Below are 24,925 nucleotides of genomic sequence, written 5' to 3' on the forward strand. Positions count from 1 at the left end.
CTCCTGCTCTCGATTCAGAAATGTTCACAGATCTAAAAGAGGAAACTATTCTCTATTTTTTTCTGATACTGTGGGTGTTACAGGGGCTTCTCATCAGGACAGCAACAAGACAAAAAAATTGCGAAGAAATATCCCCCTCTACTTTTGTCCCACCTTGTCTTTGTTCTTGACACCCCAGGGCTTGCAGGAGTACGAGGAGTGGAAGTGGTACAACAATCCCACATTGGTGGAGGTCATAGAGGAGTTCCCCTCCATTCAGATGCCCTCCACTCTGCTGCTTACCCAGCTGCCCCTGCTGCAGCCTCGCTACTACTCCATCAGCTCTTCTCCAGATGTGCACCCGGGAGAGATCCACCTCACCGTGGCTGTGGTCTCCTATCAGGCCAGAGGTAAAGACCTGCTACTGATTTGGAGCACTTTGAGGAACTGCTCACCAAGGAACTGTGTGGGTGTAGCTTTAGGTGCTGTGATCTTCCCCGCTGCCTGGAGGGGTCAACTTTAGTGCTCCCAACAGGCTTCGTCTTCTCTTTTGTTCTGACATTTTCGTGTGGTTATTTTTAACATTTCAATAATACAAAATAAACTCAATCGCACTGTGGAGTTGGAAGTAAATAGAGTTAAGCAGTAAGTTGTTCCTTAACAAAAGTACATGTCCTGTGTATATATATTTGTAAGTTCAGTTTAGTCATGGATAAAAGGCACTGTGCCCCTTCAATGCTGCAAAACACATGAAAACTCAAGTGACTCAGCCTGTCTGAAAACCCTTCGATGAATCAAATAAAATTGATTGGAAGTTATCTTTGGAAAGCCAGTCTGCTTCATGGGGCAGAGAGACCACAGCTGTAATTACAAGAAACTTAGATTTAGAAACACCCTAGGAAGATTTTATATCTTTAAACAGATTCTATTTATAGATATGGGCACAAACACAAACAAGACCAAACGTAGAGGTATACCAGTCTATCTGACTGCATATAAAATGCATCAGATATGCAGGTTTCAGTTTAGTGCACAAAGTCTTCTTACAGCCCCACCTTTGCAGTTAACATCTATAATTTCCAACCTGTTCTCATCCTAGAACATTAAATACAATACTGTCACTGTCCGCTGGTGTCTCTTACACACATTAAAAGACCTGTGTTTGTGTTAAAATAATTATTTTTACACAAGTAAAGGCATGTACATCATACGTAAGTTATTTAGAGTGCTTTACATTATTTGAATATGTTACGTTACTTAGGCAAAGTTTGAATACCAATCTCAATACTTGTATACGCAACCGGTGAATTACTGGAATTTCCCTGCAGAGAGAGAAAGAGAAATGGCCCTCGCCTTGCAAAGCCACTCCTGTTTGTTTGTACACTTTAAAAGAGTGGGAGGCAGAGGGAAGAGAAAAAGGTAAAGTGCTTGCTTGGTAATCATCTTTTTCAGATGGAGAGGGACCTATCCACCATGGAGTGTGTTCATCGTGGCTCAACAGGATAGAGAAGGGGGAGATGGTGCCGTGTTTTGTGCGAGGGTAAATATCAAAATGTGTTTTCCAAGGAATTGCAGATGAATCCATCATCTCACGGTGAAGAAGTTTGACATTTTATGAAATGGAATAATTTGCTTTCTTGACCAAACTGAGAAGATTAAGACCACTCTCTTCCCTGTATGCTGAATATATACTAACTATCAACCTCCAAGCTAACTTAGCACAAAGACTGAAATCTCGCATGTATAATTTGTGCAAAAACCTAAGTGTGAAAAAGGCAAATCACCATTTTACTAGGTTATGTTGGACATTATATTGGTTTATATCAGTGCCATGAAGTGAGAGGTTCAGAACAAAAAGTTTTTACGAACAAGAGACAGCTTTACCAACATTTTGCTGTTTCACAAACCCAAACACCAGTTGAGATGAGGTCAAAGTCCTGTGTTTGTTCCAAGCAGAAACTAACAGTCACGTCACTCAATAGTTTTTGTAACTGTTGCTATAAAGACTCCAGTTCCAATTTTAGCGGCCCCCATCTTGCTATTTTGGAGCCAGAGGTGACCATATTACGATGAGCTGCAGACAAACAAGCAGGAATTAAGAACCTGAGGATTGCAGAAACCTGACTGCACCATGGCCTGTCAATAGAAAAGACACCCCTCCGAAAATACCACTTTTTTAACCTTCCAGGCTATCCAGGTCTTTCGTGACCCGTTTTCACAGCCATTTTGATGCAATGAAAGACCCGAGTACAGCAGGAAGGTTAAGGCCTAATATCTAGTCAATGATGGGTGTTTTGAGGTGGACCACCAGAAAACGATTAAGAAAGAGTGACTTTCTCGAAGGACACCAAATTGACTCGTGGCAACAAATTATTGAAGTTGAATAGGAGTCTATGGAGCCAGAGCCTTTTTTGAGCCAACTCCTAGTGGCTCTCGGTGATATTGCAGTTTAAGGCACTTCCGCATTGGCCAAATTTTTCAGACCTGGCACTACATACTGATTTGAATACAGTCTATGTTTTGTCCCATCCAACCCCTGTTTGTATTGCTCTAGTTTTCACTAAATAAACAAAATGAATTTGCAAGGTTATGGGCTTTAGAGATAGCCTACTTGTAGGTGTTTTTTATTACCCCAACAGAGCCAGGGTATCTGTTTTCAGGCTTTGTGCTAAGCTATGGCAACCAGTTTCAGATGGCAGCTTCATATTTAGCATACAGACATGAGTGTGGGATCAGTCTTCTCATTTCTGAGTAATAAACTGAACAAGGATGTTGTACTATTCCTTTAAGTGAGTTTGATGGGCCTTGTGGTCACTTTTAGGAGAATTCAATGTATTTTTTTGTCTATTGCATTATTTTAGTGCGCAATCATTCCACCTTCCCAAAGACAACCAAGCACCTTGTATCCTGGTGGGCCCTGGAACAGGCATCGCACCATTCAGAAGCTTCTGGCAACATAGACTATATGAGCTAGAGCACAACGGTTGGACATCATTTTTTATCCCATTCCTTAGAGTTGTATTATTCATCAACTTATAGAGAGCGAACCAGTGAACCAGATAGAATCTTCAATTTGATGTGTCATTGTGAAAATATCCAGGAACAGCAGACAGATTTATTCTTCCAGTTAAAATAGTACCATATGCATCTCTGTGTAATATTGGAGTTCAGACCAAATCCCTGTCAGAGATTTAGTGAATATACCAAAATGCAATCTATAATTTCTATATCTCCATTCTGAGCAACAAAGTAACTCGACCTGTCCTCTTCAAGGGATTGAGTCATGCCCCATGATCCTGGTGTTTGGCTGTCGTCAGTCTGAGATGGACCACATCTACAAGGAGGAGACCATCAAGGCAAAGAACAAAGAGGTGTTCAAGGAGCTCTACACAGCCTACTCCAGAGAACCTGGCAAACCAAAGGTAGAGGCACTAAACTGGCCATAACTGAGGATGAGTCAGCTTGTCACAACTCTAACTGGACTGCTGTGTGGGTTTGAATTACATTCACAGAGGAGAGAAAGTGCTAGATACAAGCTCCTGTGCTTATATTCTGAGTGTCAACACTTCAATTGAGGATGTATGTTTCAGTTTGATGGCTTTCCACTGTAGTTTTTTGTTACATTGCTGCTATTCAACTGTTAGCAATGATGGTCAATAACTGAATATAAAAAGTAGAACATAATCTAAAGAGTATAATTTTCTTTTCAATACAATTATGTTGTTCTCGGGCAAAAAAAGCTTCCAAATTTGACTTTACCTTACTCCATATCCGTAAATCGTTTCCTGACTCTCCAGTTTTTCACAATGTTTCTTTTCCTACCTCTCTCATACTTGACTTCTTCATGCACACTCATAATTTCTTCCCTGCCTCTCTGTCAGAAATACGTACAGGATGTACTGCGCGAGCATCTGTCAGAGACGGTGTACCAGTGCCTGAAGGAGGAAGGTGGACACATCTACGTGTGTGGGGATGTCACAATGGCCGGAGATGTTCTCAAGACTGTCCAGCAAATCATAAAGCAGCAGGGCAACATGAGCCTGGAGGACGCTGGCTTCTTCATCAGCAAGCTTCGGGTGAGGGGGGCCAAATTCACTGTGCAACATCTCCACCGTGACATATCCAATAAACCTCATCGTACAGCTTAAAGTGATATTAGTCTCGAGGAAGATATTTGTGTTAGTTAAGAGTCCTAGATGAGCTGTGAAAATTGTAAATGAAAGGCTCACCACCAAAGCAAAGGTGCCCTTGAGAAATGCAATCAGCTTCAAGTCAAAGGGGGAGGTTCTCCTGAGCTTTTTTACATAAATGTGCTGTATGTAACTGAGAGTCAAGCATGTAGTGTCATTATTTCCTAAAAAAAAAAAAAAACAGGCTTTAAAAGTCACCATCCCACTGGATCATTTTCATCGGTGAACTTGAAGGTATAAAGGCTAAAACAAGAGTAATGGCACACGTCACAACGCCCATTACTACACACTTGTCCACACCTGTTAGTACTGTTCAAGGAATTTGTCATTCATTGTTAAACTATGTCCAAATCCTATCTGCTGAACAGTTTCTCACCCTTCTGTCCGTCCTTTTCTACCTTTACCATCCTATTGTTACCAGGATGAGAACCGCTACCATGAGGACATCTTTGGTGTCACCCTGCGCACCTATGAGGTCACCAACCGGCTTCGTTCAGAGTCCATCGCCTATATTGAGGAGAGCAAGAAGGACTCAGATGAGTAAGTGCTTTGTGTTAAGCATTCTGCATAAGAAATGTAATAAAAAAGCTGCTATAAAATGTAAATTATTGAGAACTCTTGATGTGATGGTAGTGCTAGACAAAGTGTGTGGAGTTACAAAAAAGTATTGGTTTTATTAGCTCCAGCAAAGAGGTTTGTTTTGGCTGTAGTCTTTGGTTGTTTGTCTATTTCTCAGCAGAATTACAAAAATACTTCCAACCCACTTTTCATGAAACTGGGTGGAAGGTTGTAGCATAGGCCAGGAAGGCAACCATTCAATTTTTGAAGACATCTAACATTACCATGGTACCAGTTCCCCTATGAAACCACTGCTCCCGGCTTCCCCAATAATGACTCTCGCTGTATTTATTTCAAACAAGTACATGTGTTTCCCAGAGGATTACTAGTACCTGTAAATCTGGACTGGACACCTTTGCTTAATTTCCAGTGTTCAGATGTCCTTAATTAACCCTGTCAGAGCCCAGGGAGGCAGAGTATCAGAAATACTAATTCAAAGGCTACAAGGCAAAGCAATTCCTGTTTCAACGGTTTGTAATGTTATTAAGAAGTTTCAGAGTCATAAAATTGTTGAGGACATGGCACTGAGAAGAAACTGAGCGAGAGAAGTTTGTGCAGGTTGGTGGTAAAACAAGATGTAAGACATCTAAAGAGCTTCAGGATGGCCAGAAGCAATTTGCGGTGGTTTCAGCCCGTATCATATGCTGCACACTAAACCAAGAAGGTCTCCCTTGGCAAAGGGCAGGTGGAATACCACAGAAAGGCACAAAAAGGCCAATGTTTGCAAAAATATTCACAAAATTCCCTCAGACTTTCAAGGATAATGCTCTATGGACAGATGAAACCCCGGTAGAGCTCTCAACGAATGCAGTGCATATTTCATCAAATGAACACGCTACCTTTAGTAAAACATGTAGGTTATATTACGATGTGGGGCTGCTTTGCTGTGTCTGCTACTCAAGGCATTGAATGTATCAAAGAAATTATGAGTTTGGATAGAAATGTGTCCAAATTCCTGGTCTGAGCGAAGGTCTTGGGTCTTTCAGCAAGACAACAACCCAAAGCCCACATTCAGCAGTACCACAGTGTGGTTGAGAGGGAAAAGATGGGCTGATTTAAACTGGTCGGCATGGAGTCCTTACCTAAATCCCATTGAATACCTTTGGAGAGAGCTAAAATGTGCCATTGACTCCTGCAAATTTTAATAGACCTTGAACACATTGCGATGGAAGAGTGGCAGAAACTATCAGTGGACAGGTGCAAGAAACTTCTAGATGGCAACAAAAAACAGTTAGAAGCTGTCATTGTTGCCAAAGGTTCTGCTACCAAATATCATTAAAGTCGGACAATAATTTTATCAGGAGAAAGCGGCATCCAACAGTGACGTCAACCGTTGGTTTGTGAACGGCCGGGTTTGAAGCCTCGAGTTCGGATTTTGGCCGGCGCCATCTTGCTAGTTTAGAGCAGTTTGGAGCTGGTAATGACCATATTTGGGTGAGCGGTGGATCTGACTCTATCTGATTGGAAATCTGGTGATACGGCGTCCCGCCCACCGATAGCTGTACCCTGACTGCACCACAGGCCTGTCAATCAAACAGATATGCCCCCCACCAAAACATGGCTTGTTGAGGCATATTTTCTAGTTAATGACAGGATTATTTTCAGATGGATGGCCAGAAAACTAATAAGAAGGAGTGACTTTAGCTATCAACACCGAGAAAACTCCAAGGAATTTTTATTGACTTTATTGATTTTATGAGCCTAGTTGAATGGGAGGCTTTTTGGACTCAACTTCTGGCTGCACTCTGTGGTATTGTGAGGATTAAGTACTTCCACATCGGCCTCATTTTTCAGACCCGGAAGCGACGTCCACTTTTATATACGGTCAGTGGTCGGGTACATTTTGTGTTTGTATTATTTCACTATTATGCAATTATTTTTCGTTTGTTCAGTAACCTTGAACATTTTATTGACATATTCTGTTTACACAGAACTAGTTGATTTGCATGTATTTCAATTATGTGCTTGAAATTCAGGGTTGCCAATAATTTTGACCAGGACTGAAAAACTTAGATCATTCACTTGTCTCATCTGCAACACTGTTGAACTGTGTAGGATGCTTAAGAGGTGTTTTCTTATTTATTCATATTTGTCTTTTGCTGGAGATTCTTGTTTGCCTCTCAGATTTTCCAGCTGGTTAGTTCATATTTTAAGAGAAAGATTTTCTTTGGCAAACCCCATTGAGATTTATCTCAACCAGTGATATTACTAGAGCCGATCATTCTCAGAGAGACGTTTGTAAGTCAACTTCAATCTGCAACCTGTAGTTGTTGGCAGTGACAGTGTGTTATCACCCCTAGTTTCAGATGAAAACAGAGTGGGTAACCATAGAAACCTGCGGAGAAGAGCCTTTAAACTAAGAGGATTAGAGTGAAAGCGAGTGTCTCTGTTCCATTTCTGTTTTTGTTTCCGTCGTTATTTGTGCATATTCAAGATTAGACACTTCATATACCCTTGCCATGAGAGCAAAACAAGGGCCCTACATATCCACTATGGCTCATTAAGTACCAACATAATGCATCATAGACGATGGTTCCTGTGTGGATTGTCACTTGAATTTCACATTTGGCCATCAAAGCCCCTGCTCGCTGGATGAGTAATGACTGTAACATCTCTATTTCTATGTCTCTACTGCTCTCTCTGTCTGTCTGTCTTTCTGCCTCTCCTTCTGTCCTTTCTCTCTCAGGGTTTTCTGCTCGTAGGTTGATGAATCAAGGTTTTCTGACGACAACAAGTCTGGAGGACACAGCAATGGTGGTTAAAGAATACTGTGCCAATTTTTTTACTGTAAAAAAAATGGGTTTATTTCTTTTTTTTATACCACTTTAATGTTTCTGTTGGCCTCTGCGATTTTGTCTGTAGCAAGTTGGAAATGTTCTGTTCTCTGAAAATCTGTTTTGCTTGTTGATGATTCTTCCAAAAATTATAAATTGATCATTTTGATTCATAATGTGTGCACCTAGTGTGATGACCTGCCTCATTGTGAATGCATGACCAAGACAAGAATATACTCAAGAAATATAATATACTCTGTGTTATTGTTACAGTTAAAAGGCTTTTATTGGGTTTTATATTTGCAAGGAAATGTGTGGCATTAATAACAAACTGACATTTCTGTATGGATTAAGTCAACTTTACTTGTTGGGAAAGTATCAAGACTGGTCAAATCTATTTGGGGTGTTTTTTTTTATTGAAATCAAAGGCGGTAGAGCTCTGCAGAGTTAGAAAAGTGAAAGATGTACAGGCATGCAGACAGAAAAACTAAAAGACAAATGTCTTGCAAACAAATTTGGCGTGTCAACAGGTCACCCTGAATTATGAAAACAGCAATTCTGTCACAGCCTCAATGAACATATTATCTAGCTCTTCACTGGCAATCCATCAAAACGCATGCCAGCGCTCATTTTAGTGGCCTGTCCATTCTGTCATAACATTATAATCTCGTGTGTCCCAGCTGGTGCCTGTCAAACATCCAACAGCTGCCGAGGAATGCAATGCAGCCACTAAAGTCTGTCCTGTATCCATACATCATTAAAATGAACCTAAATCCATAAAAAGTAAAAAAATTATTACAACTTTTATGTGTTCAGAATGTGGTACAATATGTAATTAAATCAGATAAGCACGGTGAAGGGAAATGATTCTAAAAAATGTTTTATGAGTTACAGATGATTAATCGATGATTAAATCCATAGTTAATAACTTGAAGGAATTGTTTGACATTTTGTTAATTACGCTGAGTCTCTTTGCGATTTCATAACTCTGGAAGGTTTGTGGGACTAATTTTCTGCCAAAACTTAAACAAATGTTGCTTTACAAATGCCCTACGATTGACCAACAAACACAGTGTGGTTTTCAAATACAAAACATCATTATCAAACTAATTCATTTTGTTTTGCAAATACAAGATGTACCATTAAACATATTTCCAATAAAGTATGCTTGAAAAATGAATACAGCATGTTTTACAAGTTCAAAATAAATGTACGCAAAAAAGAAATATATATATATATATATATATATATATATATATCAAGAGACTTTTTGCACAATCTTCCTGCTGTCATTGTGAGGATTTTCACCCAAATGTCCTGAGTAATACACCCTGCACAGCAGCAAGTGGCGCTATGAGTCAATTTAAATGTATAAAAACTCTTGGCAGCTAAATCAACTAAATAAATGCTAAACCGGCTAGACTGTGTCTTTATTCCACTAACCCCCCATATATGTCATTTCTTTTTTTTTTTACATTTTTCTGGACAGATTTAAACAAAAACATGTATAATGTTACTTAATTAAAGGTGCAATATGTAAGATTTATGTCCTGTCTTGTAATTCCACTTTGTACATTAGGAGGCTATATTGAGTCAACCAGTCTGCTCTCAATCTGCCTCTCAGAGGTTCAGCAACTTGCTGGGATTTAGTGGTTGGGTTTGTGGATCGATCAGTTGAACCTGTAGTTTACAACATAGTTCGCTTATCTTGGTTTTTAGCAAGACCACATAAGCAAGAAAACAACCACAGAAAAATTATATTGACTGCATTTGATTTGTTTGTATTTTTTTTGCAACAATATGTGATATTATTAGCTCCACTAAAGATTTGTTTTTGAATTGTTCAAACAAGGTCACTACGCCTGGCTCGTTTGCCACGTAGAGTTTTCCCAGTTTGTTAGATTGTTGATGAGCTAATTGAGGGATTCAAATACAGCTATTGTAACTGGTCTGAACCACCTAACAGCTAACTCATCACACATACTATCAAGGTTAGTAACGTTGGAGTATTAGTTGCTTTTATAAGCTATGACCAAATAGCCAATGCTGGCATTAACGACTGTTTACTTACCAGTTAAGAATAAACATGGTGAGTTCAGCATACATGTTTTTGGCTTACTTAACAAATGCTGTCTCCAGCAGTGGAAAGCAAAACCAGTGTTAACTCTTGTTTTGCCGTCAAGCCTTTCCTTTGCCGCCAAACTTACATTTTGATTCTTGCCACGAGTTGGTAGTGGTTGTGATAATGGTTGCTTTGCAAAAGTTTCAGCCATCGTTGCTTTCACTAATCATTCGAATACAAGGTTAAAATAGGCTGCTTCTTCCTCTCGTGTTGGATTGAAGGTAGACTGGACGCCATAGTGACTCACTATCACCTTGTGTGGTTCAAAGTGGTATTACGAGACAAGACGGGCCAGGGCTAGCTGGTTAGCATGATAAATGCAGTCACTATCTCAACACAATAGCATCTTTGACGTATTAAACTAAAAATCTTACGTTTCTTCTTTTAAATAAGATAGTTGGAAAAATGTGCAACCGTTTTATACGGCCAGGTTAGCTGTTTCCCCTGTTTTCAGTCTTTATGCGAAGCTATGCTAGTATTATATTTACTGAACAAACATGATAGTGGTGTGAGTTTTCGCACTTTATTCTTAGCAAGACAGTCAGTAAGCATTTTCTCCAAAGCCTTTTTTTCTTAAACATAAAGTACATCTGTAGCAAAACATTGTTAAGGAAAGCAAAAAGATGCCGCCCAGATCATATCCGACAGATGTCAACTTCAATCATCACCTATTGAGCTTTGAAAAAATATAATTTAACATCCCCCCTCCTCTGCCTCTTGCCTTACATTAAGTGTTTGCCTACATTTGGTACATCCATTCTTTCTGTTGTCTCTGCATGTTTTGTGCTATCCCGTGGCTCAGGTGCCACTCCGTCACTGTGACCTGACACCTGCTCAGTGGCATCAGCACGCATGTGTGTGCATGCATATGTGTGCCCAGGAAATCATCCTAACCGAGCACATGTCTCTAAGAGTGGGTGTAAACATGCATGATCTCAGGTGTATGTTTTTACATGGATATTCTGCTTATTGTCTTTTTATTGTGACACACTGGTCAGATTTTCAAAATAAGCTTGAATTTGTTGCTCTGTGTCACACCAAGCCTGCAAATTCAATCTCTCCAGATGGTGTTTTTGTAACAGGAAGCTGCCCACATGGCTTTTAGATTTTATATCAGCAGTTCAGTTCTATTGTTTTAAGTTCCAGTGAGGTTTTTCATCCAGAGACAAGAGGCAATCACACTGCTGCTGTGGTCATTTGCTGCTTTCCAATTAGTCAGGGTTGTAATCTGAAAATATTTGTGCAGGGGCCACATCGTTATTTGATCACCCACGCTGCATTAACCTGTGGCTTTTTCTTGTCAGCTTCTGAGTCTTGTTTGTTCCCTTACTTTTGTCTTTGATTAAAATTAAAGATAGCTGTCAGCATGATTCAATTATTTCATTGTGATTTCTAAATGTCCCTAACAGCTGCCAAGAAAATGTTTTTGTGTATTCTTTTTTTTTTTTCTGACTCAACTATTTTGTTTGGGAAAAAATGGGTGATTTCCATTCTCCCTGCTGTTGTTCTCTCTGGATGAATGTCCCCTCAAATTTATTTACCAGGTTTACTTTAATTGGAGTGAGAGCCGTCAAGAAAATGTCTGTGATGTAAAATGTGCAACACAAAAAGAATTGATACAAGATATAGCTTCTATATATAGCTTCTATATATATATATATATATATATATATATATGTATATATATATATATATATTAAAAGACAAACTATAAAGAGTACCACTTCAATCTTTTCTAAGAATGTATTTTGATTATGTAAATGAGCACTATGATTCTGCTTGATTAAAAATGAACAAAAAAAAGGCCTATTCTATATGGTGTCTCTCATATCCTTTCGGTATGAGGATAAAACAGCAGCATTAAATAAATGCATGGTGATCTTCTGTCTCCTGTTCATATTTAAGAAGCTCTGTCTGTCTACCAGCACTGTGTCAAGTCAGTGAGACTGTATTATGAGGTTGTCTGGCCTTTCTCACGGGGCTCTGGGACGGTAAAAACATTCTCGAGGGGTTTCTTTTTCTGTGTTTGCGTATCGCTGCTGCTATGAACAACTCTGATCCAATCAGCCTCTGCTATAATGACCTTTGTTGTGTACTTGATTGAGGATATTCCATTTTAATGCATCAACTGCAATGAATTTGCATTTACTTAAAAATAAAGACAAACATTTACAGAATATGTCAACACATTTGCTTGGTTGTTTTTTTTTCTTGTTTACATGAGAGAGGAAGTTAACTGGAAAGGTTTATTCAGGCCACAGAACTTGTTTAAGGTTGAAACGCTTTATTTTGAAGGTCAGATTTAGTGTTTGGGAGTAATTTGCATGAAACAAGCCATTAACTTCCCTTCCTTGTCCGGCGTCTATAAGTGCTGGTCGTCATGGCACAAAGAGTTGGCACTCAGAGTCCTGAGATGTCACTCAGTGCCATGGCAACCTGTCAACAAAACAAGCCGTCCAAACTTTACACAAGGACTCTGATTGGTGACTTGAATGTCAGATGTGAAGCAGTAGCCTTTCTAATTAGTCCAGAGGAGTTTGCCCCTCCTTTTTGTGCATGAACACATACTGAACACATGCTGCTTAAATCAGGTGTAGTGATTTTCCTCACAGTACAAAAAAAAAGGCTAAATCAGAAACTTGTTTTTGCATAAAAGCAGCAAAACATATCTTTTTCAGTATCACAATTACTCAGTACCGAAGTCATGGTTCATGGGAAGAAGTTGGCCAACGAGGTGCTGCTGCCTTCTGTGCTAGAAGACGATGATGACGCAGAAAGAGAAAGTGAGAAGCTGCAGCTGGGGGAGGTAGGAAGCCGACCATGCAGCCAAGTCTGCAAATTCTTCAGCAAAAGAGGTGTGAATACACAGGTGGGACTGTTCAGTGGCAGATTTGGAAATTAGACACATGGGAGGGACCCTGGGTGATAATTCATTGTATGTTACAGACCTGCAGCAGTATAATGGCTTTTAGAAATGGAGGACTTCAACACCGTCTCTGGGCACGTTTGAGCACTTTCCTTGCCCTGGGTAAGGAAATTGCTCAAACTGAAAACACAGGCTAAAGACGTGCAATTTCCTTTTCATGGATCGCTCTTTTGACCTGTGTACTAGCATTCATTTATTTAACAGAGGGGACTCAGAGTCCAACCGTTAAAGTCTGTTTTAATTACTCCTTTATGTAGCCCAATTGCAGTGCTCTTCAGTGTGAAAAAAACCCTCCATGAAAGCAGTACATTTTCAAATCCTCCTCACAATATGTGCCTTAAAACATGTGCAGTACCACTCACATGACGAACAATGCTATTTCTAAGTAGCCTATTTAATCCTAAAAATAACAATGTACAGCATGGCTGACTGAGAAATGTGAATATGCCATAGGCAGATAAATACAGTGAGTGAAAGAGCTATAACAGCCTCTGGTTCAAGGGGTTGAAGGGAGTTGGAAAGAAAGGAGTGGGAGGATAGGGAAGTACTTGCAAAGACTAGAAAAACAAAAGCTTAAAATGGCCCATCCACATTGATGGACTCAGTTGTCCACTTTTATTCTCCTGGCAGCAAATCCATCAAATCTCCTCACTCGGTGCTGCCAACAGCAGCCGGGTTTGACGAGTCACGATGTTTTACTTTCTCCACCCAGCGAAGCTCGAGTCAGACAGAGGTTGATGTGCGTGGGCCTGAAGACCAACGCTCGAGTCCTGACGAGAACCTGCTAGATGGAGGCAAAAGACAGGGCGAAAAGGACGAGGAGGAGGAAGAGGAGCTCGGAGGACAGGAGCATGTGACATCTGATGAAGACAATGACACAGATCTGGAGCTCACAGGTAGAGCAGATTTTAGATGGAAAAAAAGGACGATATGATAAAGGATGTGATGTTCCCTCTCAGAAAAAAAGGAAGGCAATGGCTTTCTGTTGTGAGTCATTTCATCCTGCTTTTTCATATTTCATACCCGGCGCCAACGATAGAAAGCATTTTGATAGGGAGTCTTAATTTGATCTTGATCAGAACAATGCATTGATAAGGCAAAGAGCCCCTTTGTCACCCCATCTGCTACTCATTCCCCCCTCTGCCTGTCTAGTTTCTCAATCGCTAAATGATTTAAATAATAATAATAATAATAAAAAAAAACTGAAACTCCTCCATGCACCCACCCACACATGTGGAGTCCTGTTCTGCATGTTAATGACTTCATCTCAGTCTTTGTGTCAGGCTTCCTTTTCACCACAAGTGAAAACCATCTGGTATGAATGAGCTCTCCTGACAGGGCCAAATCAGCCACGAGGGAGTTTTCAATATCACACTCCAAAGGTCATTCTCTGGTGGAAAGTGCCACATCGCTCCCTTTTTAAAAAATAGGTATTTATTAACTAGCAATTCACACACACACACTAGTGTCTTTATTTATGTTGCAGGTGAGGAGGATGCATATGATCTGACGGGGCAGATGAGCTACATGAAGGCGTGTGACATGTTACAGGTGGTGCCAGCCTCTTGTTTCCTGCAGCATATGCAAAGTAGCGAGCTGGTTATGAAGCACCGTGGTCTGGGGCCTCAGGTACTGTAATCATAAAACTGTATGAAAATTATTAGAGGAAGAGGATTTGTGGAAAGGTTGTCTATTTGATCTGTTTGCAGAAGAGAGGGATGCCTGATGCTTTGGATGAGAGCTGTAGAGGATCTTTTATTTTATCAGATATTTTCAGTCCAAATTTCGATTTGATTGTTACATTATTATTTTTATGATTTGGAAATCAGTTTTAGAGGCAAACATAGTGTGGTACATCAGCAGCCACTGAGCCGAGGTCGTTCGTTCAGTGATAGTAACAACTATTTATTTAGTCACAATAGTGATTTATTTAAACATTGAGTGGCAGTAAACCATCCATTAGCTACACCTGCTTTATCCCGCACAGGGTCAGGAACAGGGGCGGCTGGATCCTACCACAGCTGAAACCCTGGACAGGTCGCCAGTCCAGAAAGACAGCCTCACATTCACACCTACAGCCAATTTAGAACCACCAATTAGCCTAGCATTGCATATCTGTGGACTGTGAGAGGAAGCTGGAGCACCTGGAGAAAACCCACAAGGGTGGGTAGGGCTGGTTTAGTGTTTAGTGGTTAGCACTGTCACCTCACAGCTGGCAGGTTCTGGGTGTGAACCTGCAGGTCAGCTCTAACCTCTCTGTGTGGTGTTTTCATGTTCTCCCTCTCTTCTCTGTGGGTGCATCCTCTCAGTCCAAAGACATGAATATTAACTGGTGATTCTAAATTGGTGTAAATGTGAGCATGAGTGACACCTCCACCCCTCCCCCCGCATGACCCTGTTCAGTATAGCAATTGTACTCCAAATGGCCTAAGTCCAACGATTGTCATTTAATTTCATTGTGCATTACATTACACATCACATTGCAATGATGTAAAACTCAGTTTTTAATGACTAAAGTAGTTTAGAATATAAAATGTGTCTGTGCTCAGCCACTTCAGGTGTCATGACGTTTCGTCTGAAAGCATAACACTGATGTTACCCTGACAGTTTATATAGTTTATAGTGACAACACAAGACCTGACAGGTTAGTGAAATAGAGATGTAATCTGCAAACAGCTATTTCTATGTTTTTAAGTTATTCTTGTGTGTCCTCTGATTATAGATAAATGTTTAGTTTTATTTTGAAAGCCTTCTGCTGTTGGTATCTGCAGTGGCAAGTGGTACTTGGGAAATTTGGACTGGCAATGGACCATGCTCTAAACCGTCTGTTAGCCTCTGACCTAGAATGTCGCAGATTTAAAAGCTAATAAGAAGCTCTTTTTCTCTTCCCTCACCGTTTGACTCATCAGATCAGCTTCACCTGAGTGAAAGTAGTCCAACTGAACCTGCCTTCTTGTAAACGATCGACAAATATTTGAACTTCCTTGCGGGAATGTGCTCACAAACCACATGATTAAAAGGTCCGTGTGAACCCGAGCAGAAGTCACGCGTTTAACAAAATCATACTGCAACGCTGTTTTAGATCAGCTCAAACCTTTGCCAGTGAATGACTCATTAATTCAAAGTCACATTCTCCTGCAGAGCGACGGCATTAATGATGAGAGAGTGTGGTTAGCACTGTGTTAAGTCCACCGCAGCTGAGCTTTGAGGAGTTTTTCTCGGAAATAGAGGATATATATATATATATATATACATATCTATGCAGTTTGGTTTACATATAAAATATCCATTAAATACTCCATTACACAGATCTAACAAGCACACATTTAAGTTGGCAGTCTTTCACCTCTTTGAAGAAAGGTGTTGCTTTGTTATCAGAGACATCTGGACATGTTTTTATTTTTGATCCTAAATGACAGAAAACGCTTTTCAGCTTTTAACCCATGAAAAAGTAGCTTTATAATTAATATTATGTTTGGTCTGTTAAGCATTAGACACGTTTTCAATATAGTGTGTACCTTCTTTAACTGTTATATAACCCAAAAATATACACAAATTTACACATAATAAATTGGAAATACATTACTACATGCAGTATTACTTATACTTAGTATTACTTAGTATTACAAAATTGAAATAATTATTTTTTATTCTTAAAGACCATGTAAAGCAAATTTCAAGATTTGCTTCTCAATACATTATATGTGTGAATGAGTTGCTGAAAGCATGTGCAAAGTTTGAAAACTTTGTCACACTGAAATGTGGAGTTAGACCGTTAAACAGTTTCTCATCCGTCTTCAGCTCAGGGTTTTTTAGGCGGGGCTAAAAGGTCGCTTCAGTACGTCAACGAGCTACCGCAGACGGTTTATATAACCTTCTGCATGGCTCCTCCTCTCACACGGTGAAACGCTATAAAAGCCTGGATAAGCCTTTGCATAAGAGTTCATCCTAGTCGATTTCAGTTGCTACACCTGCCGTAGTCAGATTGTTATCTTACATCAGTTAGCTGCTTCAGGATGTCTCCCGCATATGCATCTTTCCTGGATGCAAGAACCGCAAAACATCTCGGCATCGTTATTTAAATTTCCAACTGATAAAGAAAGGAAAAAGAGGTGGATTGATTTCGTGAAGAGTGTCCCTGATGGAGAGCTTAGCATCGACACCAACAGCTGCCTCTGCAGTGACCATTTTACGATGGGTTGCTTCACCAACTTCCACCGGAGACGGATGGAGTTCACGGACACACTGCTCCTCCTGTAGCGTCCGTTGTCCGGGTCGTAGGTACTTGAGAGAGGCGGCGCAGTCCCGCGAGTGGGCGGATTTTCAGGGCCTTCAGGCGACACGCCCCCACAGTCTCAGAGCAGAGGGGACTGCTGATTTTATCATGATTTCAAAGCCTAATTTAACAAACTTGTCGGTGTTTTTTTTTCATTCAAATTTGGATGGGTTGTTAACAACACATTTTTCTGTGGTGTGATGAACTTAAAACTCATTTTCATTTCTATTTTACACGATCTTTAAACTTACCTAGCCCAACCAGTCAATAATAATTACATGCCTTTTTAATGGTTAGTCAATGTAAAATAGATCTGTGCTTGTCTGACTGAGGGAGGAGAACATCCTCTGTAAATGTGAAAACGCATCACCGGCAGCTCTTAGAAGCACAGTTTGACATTTTTACAGGCTTCCACTGATGCTGTAAATGAAAGCTGTACAGTAAATCCATTCCTTAACAAGCCCTTTCCCGAGGTTTCGGTGACAGGAACATCATTCAGACACATTAAATTGGATTTTAAATAAGTCTGCAGCTGTCAGTCACAGAGATTACGCAGTAAACCTCCAAAGGTTATTGATTTTATGCCGTGCAGATTGATAAGATTTTCAAATCTTACAGAAATACTGTATATACTGCACACGTTTAGACACACTATACACTGATTTCTTTGTCTGTTTTTGTTAATATCAACTTAACATAGGGCTTCATGCGTTCAACTTTTTCATTAGCCATGCTAGAAACTATAATTTTCATGTATTGTGAGCTTCATTTCTGACCCACGCCTCCACACGGCTCCTGTCTGCTTCATTTGTCTCAAACAGGTTTAATATTCCTCTCTCTCTCTCTCTCTCTCTCTCTCTCTCTCTCTCTCTCTCTCTCTCTCTCTCTCTCTCTCTCTCTCTCTCTCTCTGCCCACCTGCGTCAGCACATCTACTCTTTTAAACTGGAATACAGATAAGAAAATATATTGCAGTGAACAAACAGAAGAATTTCACTTTGAGGGTGGGGGGGTGGGAGGGTTGCTTGTGTATTTGCAGGGCACCAAAGCACTGGCGGTTCCCCTGGTAACCAACACTTCAATACTGCGGCTGAACCTGCAGGATAATTGGATGGAAGGAATGGGCGGAGCTGCTGTAGCTGGGATGTTAAAGGAGAATTATTACATTACAGGTGGTTTTACCAGGCTATCGAGCATGAACACTCTTCCTCTTCCTCCTCTTCCTTTTCCCCTCACTCTGTCACACTTTTTTCCCCTACAAAAGTGCCACCCTAGTCCTACTCATTTGACACTCTCACCCCAATTATATTAACAGCACACGACTCAACATCTGGGGTCCATGTCTTATATTTGCTAAATGTCATATTGTAAAAGTCACTGGTGCAGTTCAGGAACCTGGTGGAAGATCTATGAAGAATAACCCAAGTACTGAAGTCCTGAACAAATCAAAAATGAATCATTTATGGAAAATGAAGCGACCACCAAAGAGATGATGCTAATTCTGGGAGGAGAGTATGAAGGGCTGCAAATTTTATTGCATCGAATCCAGCAAAACATTTCACTCAAAATCACAAAAGTTGACCTCATGGTGGTACTGGATGAAAACTCAAGTAGGATTCATCATTTGGGAATCATCTAACTGTTGACAAGACATTAATAAAAATGATGAAAAGTCAAGTGATGATGAGAAGGGAGTTTAATTAATCTATGAGTGGCATGAATGTCTGTAAAACTATCACGGTAACCTCACCACATGCTGTTGAGATATTCAAGTGGTGGACCTGACTGATTGTTAGACTGACAATGACTTTAAAACTCCAATGATAATAACAATGACAATACCCTCATGGAGTTTAGTCCCCAAGTGAGTCACTCCCATTTTAAATGAAGTCGTCTCCGTCTCCTCCCAGAGGGGATTTAAGATCATATGTGAGAATAAAGCCTAAACATATTCTGAATATTTTAAAGAAAAGAAAAATGGAGAAATACCCAGTAATGTTTGATGCTGTCTCAACTATTTTGTGAAACACTCTTCAGCAGCATGCAGGCAGGTCACCAAACTGAACTGTAATAATGACAATCAGGATATGATCAACAACTGGTCATTAAGTATAACTCATCTTCTGAATGTTTGAAACCTCTTTTTCTTGTCTTTGGAACCTTTTCCTGCCACATGTTGTGCTTTTACTTACCAGCCTCTTAACTTTCACTGTGTGTGTCAACCCCAGAAGTGGACCTATCTGACAACAGTCTTGGGGATTTTGGGGCCAGAGCCATAGCTGGTATGCTCAAGGAGAACAACACCCTGGTGAGCCTGAATCTGTCAGGAAACCGCTTCACAGACCGGTCTGCTGAGCACCTTGGGCCGGCGCTGATCACCAACACCAGGCTTCAGCACCTGGACCTCAGCTACAACGCTCTGGGAGAGCGAGCAGGTAGCAAAGCAGTTAGTTTAGCATAACAAAGGTCTTTTATTTACTGTGAGGCTGGAGCCTTTCAAAGAATGAGACACAACCCATGACTCCTGTTGTCATTCAGTTATTATTGGAAATTTGCCCTCATTCAGTCACAGGACCCATTAGTCCAACACTGATATTGGACTAATGCTAAAGTATGGTTTACACACATCCGTGTTAGTTGGGTAGCATTGAGGAGATGACTGTTGTGACAACTTTGGAAAAAAGTTGTGTAAAATATGCAACATTGCATGTTGTTTTAAAATTCCACTTAATTCCCTTTAGAGCTCCCAGCAAGCCGTTAAAAAAAAGCATAAAAAATGCACAAATATATGTGGACAGAAAAACCATAATAGAGAGGTCTGCATATTTTTAGTTCGGCTGAAAAAAAAAAATTTCAAGAGACCTTTAAATCTCAGAATTATGAGATAAAATATTTGCCTCACTTGAACATAATTAATACACTTTCCATCTTTTGAGTACTGATGCATACAAAATTTTAAAACAGTATATTTCATATTTGTGTAATCTTTTAATAGTCATTACTGACAAAAATCCTTAGAATCAAAGCTACTGTATTTGACTTTGATTCCTCTTTTGTTTGCACACATGAATACATGACCATTTTCAATCTGCAACTTGTTGTATAGGTGAAAGCAGTATGGGTGAATCCATAGCCTTCTTTTCTTCAATATACAATAAAGCCCTATAAATTGATCAATTACTATGAGTGCCGATTCACTTAACATAATAGCAGAACTGGTTTCTGTTATTACCAGATTTTTCTAGGAAAACCATTCTCATAAAAGAGGTGGAGCTTTATTCTCCATGCAATGAGAGGAAAGTGGGCAGCAGCAGACGGTGGCATTCAAAGGTCAAGAACATTTCGCCTTCATTAAAACCTCTTTCAATTATCATGTGGATGAGCTTTGTGACAGGCACCTGGTGGAGGAATGGCAGAGCAGGCCACTAAGCAGCTGACATAAGTAATTGAAAATAAATCTGTCTGTGGGAAAGGGGACTCCACCGCGTCTTATTGCCATGTGTTTAGCTGGGATTCATCCCCTTCAATTCTGTACTCTCCACTGCTGAAATATCAAAGGACATCCTCGTGTGTTTTGAGAGCACTCTTCCATGTAGTAGGTTCCTGAGAGACAGTATACCAATCAAACTCTGACATTCATGCTATGGTGTTATTGCTTTTTTCCACGAAGCCCATTGTCGTGAGTGATTTCTCTGTGATTATGAACCGCTGAGTGTCATGCACTTTCTTATCCTTGTGAAAAAAGTCAGAGATGATGATGGGTATATATTTCTTCAGGAGCTCAGTCTCTACAGTCCTTACTCAGTAGTGCTTTTATGTAATGAAACATGCAATCACAACATCTCAGGGGGCTCCACTGGAGATGAGATCGGTTTCCTCCAGAGAGTGTCGAAAAGACTGACTTCCAATCATGCTTTCCTACCGCAAAAATATCTAGAACCTCTGTCATCTGAGATCTTTTTCACAAACCGATTAATAACAGTGGTCAGTTTTGAACAGTCCATTCTAATTGGAGGATGGCATTCTTTTAGTTTAATAATTAAATGACAGAAGTGTTTATTTTGTCACACTGAAGTTCACTTTTTGTAATTTTGTTTCCCACCCTCAGGTCAGAACCTGGGAGCCTCGCTGTCAGAGAACACGGGGTTGAGATCACTCAGTCTGGCCTGGAATGGTATTCGAGGAAGAGGAGCAGTGCTGTTGGCCATGGGCCTTGGGGTAACACACATGGAAATTTCTGTTTGAACACTGCTTCAGTTTTTGCACTCATGCAACACAAAGCAAGATCTAAAGGGACAGAGAAGGAGTGGACCACTTTTATTGGTGCTACATATGACATGAAGCCATCAATGAAGTAATTATTTGATGTTATTGCTCATGTCATATTAAAGCATTTATATTATGACGCTTTTTTAAAACTGATGTGCAAGAACCACGTAGCACGTCTTTCTAACTCATCACCAACAGATAAAACTTCTCAAGTGTCTTAAAGGACAATTCAGTTTTTCAGGTTTCACATACAGTATCTGGTAGTACTGCCCGAGACCTGTAAACAAACTTTGATGTCATTTCCCTTTTAAGACAATTTTGACATTACACAAAACACAAGATACTTTCTATCTAAATTGACATGGATTACAATTTTGGTTTAAGTCAGGTGGAACTTCCCAAAAGGATCAGAAAGTCATCAAAGTGATTGTAAAAACAGGATCGTGGTATATTGTGTTGATGCTGTTGTGAATGTTGGAACAAACCTTGGCCATTAATATTAATAATATGGTAATTGCTGATTGAAGAATTTGGTTAACTTGCTTATCCTGCTTTGTGAAACAGCCTCCTGGTCAGGTATTCATCAAGCATCTCACAGCGGGAGCAACAGTGCAGACGTAGCTCCTCTTTCTCTCATGACCGAGATGGTCAAGTAATCAGTGAGCTCCATAGACAGGTTTGATTGATTCAGGTCCTGAGAGGCTTATTACTTCAGAATCCATACCACTGCCTCACTTGAAACACCTTAATTTAAGGTGTTTCATCAGTCCACAGTTTCTCTTGTCAGAGAACGTGTCCAAGTTATTGCATTTGAAATCTCCCTTCACTAAAGACACCTGCATTTCTGTGTTTTAGGGGAATGTTTTCCTCAGAACAGTGAATCTGTCATGTAATGGCTTTGGAAAAGAAGGAGCCATCGCTTTAGGACAGGCTCTTAAAGAGAACAACGTTTTGGAGGAGTTGAATGTGAGGTAAGAGCCTTCGTTTTCTTGGTATCTGATGATCAGATTAGTGATGTCACTGAGTTAAAAGGGACAGAGATCTTTCTCTCATAAATAACAAGGGAGAATGACTCCCATTTGAACTTATTTGCGGAGTTACACAATTTATGAGCTTTCAGGTAAGTTCAAATTTCTCTCCCAGGTTTGTAGCTTTACTAATAAATCTTACATGGTGGTCACCCTTTTTCTTAAGGAGAGCCTTGCACACATAAACAAAGTTCAAGTAATCCAACTTCTTCAGTCTCTTGTTTTCTTGTTTAAAACAAAGCTTGCTTCACAGAATTCAAAAAATTGTTGCTACTTGGAGGCCATTTAAAAAAGAACACTTTATGATTGCTTTCACACAATTTTGTTTTTGTGTCTCCCGCATTTGTTTCAGTAACAACCGAATACCCCCTGAAGGAGCCATTCGCCTCGCCATGGGCCTCAAAGTAAACAAGACAATCAAATCCCTGAATGTAAGCTGTTGAAAAGAGATTGGTTCCAGCTTCACAAGCAATGGGGGGCATCAGTGAATAAAATAGGAAATAAATTGATCAATGTACTTTATTTTAACGTCAATATCCAAGTTGAATTGTTGGAGGCTCGACATTGGAGTCATGGTTGAGTTAAGGACTGTGTTTTTGACATTGATTACATGTTCACTCGTGTTGAAAATATTTTGTTGCATATGCCAGTTTGAAAACTTACCATTGCCGAATGTATCTTAAAGAGAATCTGTGTATGTCTGAATCAAATGGCGACAACCATTTTTAGATACCAGTACCACTCCCGCAATAAGGGCAGTAGTTCAAACGAGAGTGAACGGTAAAACAGTAGTTTCTTAACTTTTCTGTTGTCTATAGGGGTCCATAGTTGTTTAACTTATTATGTGCTGCACACAAGGGTTCAATGAACAAATTGAATTATTATTACCTGTTTTTTCTTTCACTTTCGCTTTGTCCAATAAAAAAAAAGGGTTTGGTTGATTTTGTATGGACAATACACATTGTACAGATACACACACTATTAAGTTAATAGGTCAAAAGAGATAAAATTACATAACAACCATATTGCAATACTCCTACATTTGTAATCTGTCTTTGGCCAGATTGGGAGGAACCCCATCCTGAATGCTGGGTGCTGTGGGATCCTTAAGTCTATCCAGGAAAACCCAAACTCCGCCATGGAAGCATTAGACTTTTCAGTAAGTCACACGTTTCCCCTCCATGAGAATTTCTGCAAGTCTTTTTTTCTTTTTGCAGGAGGCAAACGTATTCACCAGCTGCTCTTTGCATCACTCTCTCTCCAGGACATCACAGTGAACCAGGATTTTGAAGACCTGTATACGGCGGTGAAAGAAATGTTCCCTGTGCTTAGAGTAAATCATGGGGGCCGAACTGGCAAATTCAGGAAAGCAAAAGCTTGAAAAGTGTTACTGTAATTGCTGTACTTTTCTGCCAGCAGAGGTGGAAGTAATCTTCTCAAAGCCCAATGGACATTTTCATGAACAGATGAACCAAAGGATGGAAGCCTGCAAAAATATAATTTTCAAAAAGATGTCTTTTTTTAAGGAGCCATGAGTCCATATTCACCTGAATAGAGTGTACAAAGAATAAATGTAACTTGTTAAATACCCAATAAATTGGAAATAAAGGTAATTCAAAGGTAAACAGCTCATTTAGCAAAAAAGAAAAACAGTAAGTGCTCAAAATGTAGTTTTGATAAAGTCACGGAAAATGGGTATGCAATGCAGGTATTGAGTATGATTCTTTTTAGATATGATCTGATTTGATGTTATATAATGTCAGTGGGTAGAATGATGGAGAGGATCAGAGAGCACTGCATTGTGTATGAAAAGAAGTGAAAGTGGGTTGCACAAAAAGGATTTAAGTACTGCATGAGTAGTCTAATAGAAAAAACAGCTTTGAAAGAACGGTCCACGATTAGATAAGAGACGTGTTTACAGCTGCAGGACAACTTAAACTGTGGTAGATACTGTAGTTTAAGCTGTCATTTGGATGCATCCCTCCGACACACACCCCAAAATGATCTCCAGCCCGGTCCCTTTATTTCAAATTTCTTGTAGAAACATCCCTAAATGTTAGTATTATAACAATATATTTAAAAAAAATGTATACAAGCTTACATTTAGAGACTTAATGGGCTTTTTTAATCATCTTTAATGCAGGGAAGGAAAGTATGTTAAACATTTACTTTGTTGTTTCAAGTATAATATTTCACGTTTTGCTCTATGACATTTACATGTAATGGCTGTAGTTATAGTTTATTTGTAGAGGAAAAGGTAAAATTAGAAATTTAGAAAATGAAGTCTAAAGAAAGAGAAGAAAACAAAGCAGATGTGGTCACTGTGCGACAGGTGAGGTTGAGACGAGATGCACTTCCTCCTACAATGTAAGGCAGTTGCTTCAATAAAGAACACTTTAACAAATTATGCTTTGATTAAGATTTGAAAGAACTTCTCAAAATAAAAATAAAAAGATTACTCCTTGTGCACTCACACACAAACACAAATGCATACATGGGATATAGGCCGACATTTGGCCTATATCTGATTGATAAACGTCAACAATGTTGTGTTCATTACTGTTATTCTGTCTGAATACAAACTACTTTGATTTTTTTTTTTAAATTTTCATACCAATAAAGCTCGTAATTGTACTATTTTTCATTAAAAAAAACAACAACAACAACAACAACACTGATACTTTACTTACACTTTTAATTTCATAGGCTGGATATCCGAAGCATTAAACAGGCTGGTCTACTGAA

At 39.7% G+C, this 24,925-nt stretch overlaps 2 protein-coding genes across 3 annotated transcripts in view; both read left to right on the forward strand.

The window, feature by feature from the left end:
* nos1 (nitric oxide synthase 1 (neuronal)) overlaps positions 1-11,868 on the forward strand; it is a 47,587-nt gene extending 35,719 nt beyond the window's left edge. Inside the window, exons 23-29 of the mRNA XM_069178199.1 lie at positions 179-389; positions 1,432-1,519; positions 2,841-2,962; positions 3,253-3,401; positions 3,861-4,055; positions 4,591-4,709; positions 7,474-11,868. Coding sequence (XP_069034300.1) covers positions 179-389; positions 1,432-1,519; positions 2,841-2,962; positions 3,253-3,401; positions 3,861-4,055; positions 4,591-4,709; positions 7,474-7,489 — 900 coding nt within the window. The 3' untranslated portion in view covers positions 7,490-11,868. The remainder of the gene's footprint in view (positions 1-178; positions 390-1,431; positions 1,520-2,840; positions 2,963-3,252; positions 3,402-3,860; positions 4,056-4,590; positions 4,710-7,473) is intronic.
* Positions 11,869-12,315: 447 nt separating this feature from the next.
* On the forward strand, positions 12,316-24,584 carry lrrc74b (leucine rich repeat containing 74B). Of its 2 annotated transcripts, none has more exons than XM_069139097.1 (10): positions 12,316-12,489; positions 13,322-13,505; positions 14,096-14,238; positions 17,923-18,055; positions 19,112-19,318; positions 20,992-21,101; positions 22,008-22,123; positions 22,533-22,611; positions 23,244-23,339; positions 23,445-24,584. In XM_069139097.1, exons 1-10 carry the CDS (start codon positions 12,388-12,390, stop codon positions 23,559-23,561), a joined length of 1,287 nt encoding a protein of 428 aa, XP_068995198.1. In that variant the 5' UTR covers positions 12,316-12,387; the 3' UTR covers positions 23,562-24,584. The 2 variants fall into 2 exon arrangements, with proteins under 2 accessions (XP_068995198.1, XP_068995199.1); XM_069139098.1 differs by having other exon boundaries at positions 12,362-12,489; positions 13,327-13,505.
* The last annotated feature ends 341 nt before the right edge of the window (positions 24,585-24,925 follow it).

This window comes from Embiotoca jacksoni, unplaced genomic scaffold (genome assembly GCF_022577435.1).
Source record: "Embiotoca jacksoni isolate LCO1_2020_lvr unplaced genomic scaffold, fEmbJac1.0.p SCAF_8, whole genome shotgun sequence".
Classification (NCBI taxonomy): Eukaryota; Metazoa; Chordata; class Actinopteri; family Embiotocidae; genus Embiotoca; species Embiotoca jacksoni.